This window comes from Pinus tabuliformis, chromosome 7, assembly GCF_031772625.1.
Source record: "Pinus tabuliformis cultivar Carrire ecotype Pingquan chromosome 7, CPIR1, whole genome shotgun sequence".
Lineage (NCBI taxonomy): Eukaryota > Viridiplantae > Streptophyta > Pinopsida > Pinales > Pinaceae > Pinus > Pinus tabuliformis.
The window spans coordinates 2,051,869,040-2,051,871,643 of NC_142293.1; the positions used below are offsets into that span (position 1 = coordinate 2,051,869,040).

Genomic DNA, 2,604 nt, shown 5'->3' on the forward strand with positions numbered 1-2,604 from the left:
ATAGAACATTTAAACTTATATAGCAATTTCTATAACGGAATTTTACTAATATTTTTTAATCTATTTAAATAGAACATTTAAACTTATATAGCAATTTCTATAACGGAATGTGATTAAAAAAAGGTAATTTTTTTATAAAGCAGTATTATCATTTCTATAATAAAACTTTTATATATGATTTTTATTAATATTTTTTAATCTATTTAAATAGAACATTTAAACTTATATAGCAATTTCTATAACGGAATGTGATTAAAAAAAGGTAATTTTTTTATAAAGCAGTATTATCATTTCTATAATAAAACTTTTATATATGATTTTTACTAATATTTTTTAATCTATTTAAATAGAACGCAATTTCTATAAGGTAATTTGTTACTTTTATTTCGTTAAAAAAAAAGGGCATTTCGTCACCAAATGATAAGGAGAAAGATTTTTTATTAATTGGATGGACTTTGGTTTACTCAGAGGCAAGGAGAAATATTTACGCCGTAAGGCGTTGCCCTCTGAAATCAACTCCCCCAGCTGGCTCCCTGTCCTAATCCTAACCGTCAATACCTAATCCTAACCGATTAAACAATGTTCTGCCGTTCAATTTTTAAAAACCTTTTAATGTAAGATTATTTAATGAAAATTAATTAATCAGCCGCCTGTTACCCTAACCAACTCGTCTGCACGGTATATCAAGCGTTCGCTGCAGAGGAGGGTATTATTTGCTGTAGGAGGGAATTCTCGTCCACGCGGGATATGAAGCGTTCGCTGCAGAGGAGGGTATTATTAGCCGCCTGTTACCCTAACCAACTCGTCCGCACGGGATATCAAGCGTTCGCTGCAGAGGAGGGTATTATTTGCTGTAGGAGGGAATTCTCGTCCGCGCGGGATATGAAGCGTTCGCTGCAGAGGAGGGTATTATTTGCTGTAGGAGGGAATTCTTTGCTTCAGACCGGAAACTGTACAGTTTGGGGTTACCCTACTTCTTTTTTGTTGTTTTATTCATTTTTTATTGTTTACGTATTGACCTCTCATCGAACCTGGTTTGGCCAGACTACTGGGTGCAGAGTAGAAGGCTTCTGCTTTTTGGAGATTGCTCAAAGGTAAATGGAATCTGTCCATCTTTTATTTTGAACCGAATTTGATTGGATTTTTTTAGTTTTTTTTGTAGATTGACTTCATACCAGGTATATATTTGTATGTACAGTTTCTGAGAATAAAATCTTGGGATTTTGCCTCATCATACTATGTAGCAAGTTGCAAGATTAGCTCTGAATATGGAGAAGTTGACAAGCGCCAGAAATGGCCTGTTTTCAGTCTTATGCTTTATGCTCTGCTTCCGGCATTTAGAGGAAATGTGATCTACTTAGCTCTGTTTATTACTGTAGAAATTTGAACGGATGATTGATGTGCTCTACTATGGCAAGGATTTTGATTTTGTTTTGGTCTATGAGTGAGTTAAAAAAAAAGTGGACTAGCAGAGTAACAGAAAAGTGCATAGCCGTCCCAATCCAGTAGTTTGCTACACCGCTGAGAGCGAGTAATAACAATAAATATCAGACAAATACATAGTCAAGATTGTCCATGAATGTCAGCTAAACAAACACTGACAGCTAAAACAAGAGCTGTAAACAAAGCCAAAAGAGATAAAATACATATATGTCGATCGATGTGTAAACAGTCGCAATTTGCATTTGGTGCAGGGATTGCATCCTGAAAGGACTGAAACTATTCATATGATTGGTGGTTAATCTGTTCAATTATAGCTCAAAGATTACAGGGGCTATATATACAGGCCGCGTGGCTCATTGATCTGTAAGGAAGGGTATTGAAAGTGGTGGAAGAGATACAGAGAGTCTGATCTTCACAGAAAGAAATATTTGCACAGGTCCGCACTGCAAATTAAATACGAGTAAGTGCTTCAAACCTTGAAAGTTTTATGTATGTTAGGGTTCTTGTGGGCTTCTAAGCTTTTAGTGGATCTTAAAGATTTAATTTCCAAATGGTTGGGTGCCCAAATGCTTTGTATTGAAGAATTATGAAGATATCCAGAGTTTGAATTAGTTTGGGCTGTGGAGAGGGCTGTTGGGCTTATCGGCGTTTGGGCAATTCGAGGGCCGGCAGAGTTGTCTGTTATAAAGTGTATGTGAGAATATCTGGGCAGTTTCCACTGGTTCTGCATATGCCTGTTGTGGGTATTTTTGATATCTTAGTTTCTGTAGAGGGTATTTTTTGGTTTGGGGATTTGTATATTCCTGCATATTTTAGGGGTAACTTCATTGAGAGCCGTAATGAAGTGGGTAATTTGAATATAAAGGCCTTATGGATGTATCTTTAGTTGGGTTGTCTAGAAATCTGAAGCCAAAGATCTTTCAAGGCTTCGGGTTAGTTGGGTTGTCTAGAAATCTGAAGCCAAAGATCTTTCAAGGCTTCGGGTTATTCTGGCAGGGAAATGTAAAGTATTGGGTGGTCTATTGATAGGATTAACATTTCTAGGCCTCGAAAGTGGTTCGATTTCTTGGTCCCCTCGATTTTACTTGAAGATCTTTGAAGTTTTTTATTGTTGTCTGTTTTGGTGGAGCAATAACAGAGATTGCCAGATCCATCTATTTC

At 36.4% G+C, this 2,604-nt stretch overlaps 1 protein-coding gene across 2 annotated transcripts; it reads left to right on the top strand.

Annotated features, from left to right (window-relative positions):
• The first annotated feature begins 731 nt into the window (after positions 1 to 731).
• LOC149256748 (uncharacterized) lies at positions 732 to 2,307 on the top strand. 2 transcript variants are annotated; one of them, XM_089460855.1, is made up of 3 exons: positions 732 to 952; positions 1,045 to 1,094; positions 1,199 to 2,307. In XM_089460855.1, the coding sequence occupies exons 1-3, from the start codon at positions 748 to 750 to the stop codon at positions 1,385 to 1,387; spliced, it is 444 nt and encodes a 147-aa protein (XP_089316981.1). In that variant the 5' UTR covers positions 732 to 747; the 3' UTR covers positions 1,388 to 2,307. The 2 variants fall into 2 exon arrangements, with proteins under 2 accessions (XP_089316981.1, XP_089316982.1); XM_089460856.1 differs by having other exon boundaries at positions 1,695 to 2,307.
• Positions 2,308 to 2,604: the final 297 nt, after the last annotated feature.

Bases quoted from the DNA above. Each gene is read 5' to 3' on its own strand.
- LOC149256748 (XM_089460855.1), top strand. From the start codon at position 748: ATGAAGCGTTCGCTGCAGAGGAGGGTATTATTAGCCGCCTGTTACCCT. The intron at 953-1,044 runs GTACAGTTTGGG...TGGTTTGGCCAG, and splicing joins TTTGCTTCAGACCGGAAACT to ACTACTGGGTGCAGAGTAGA. The intron at 1,095-1,198 runs GTAAATGGAATC...TTGTATGTACAG, and splicing joins TTTTTGGAGATTGCTCAAAG to TTTCTGAGAATAAAATCTTG.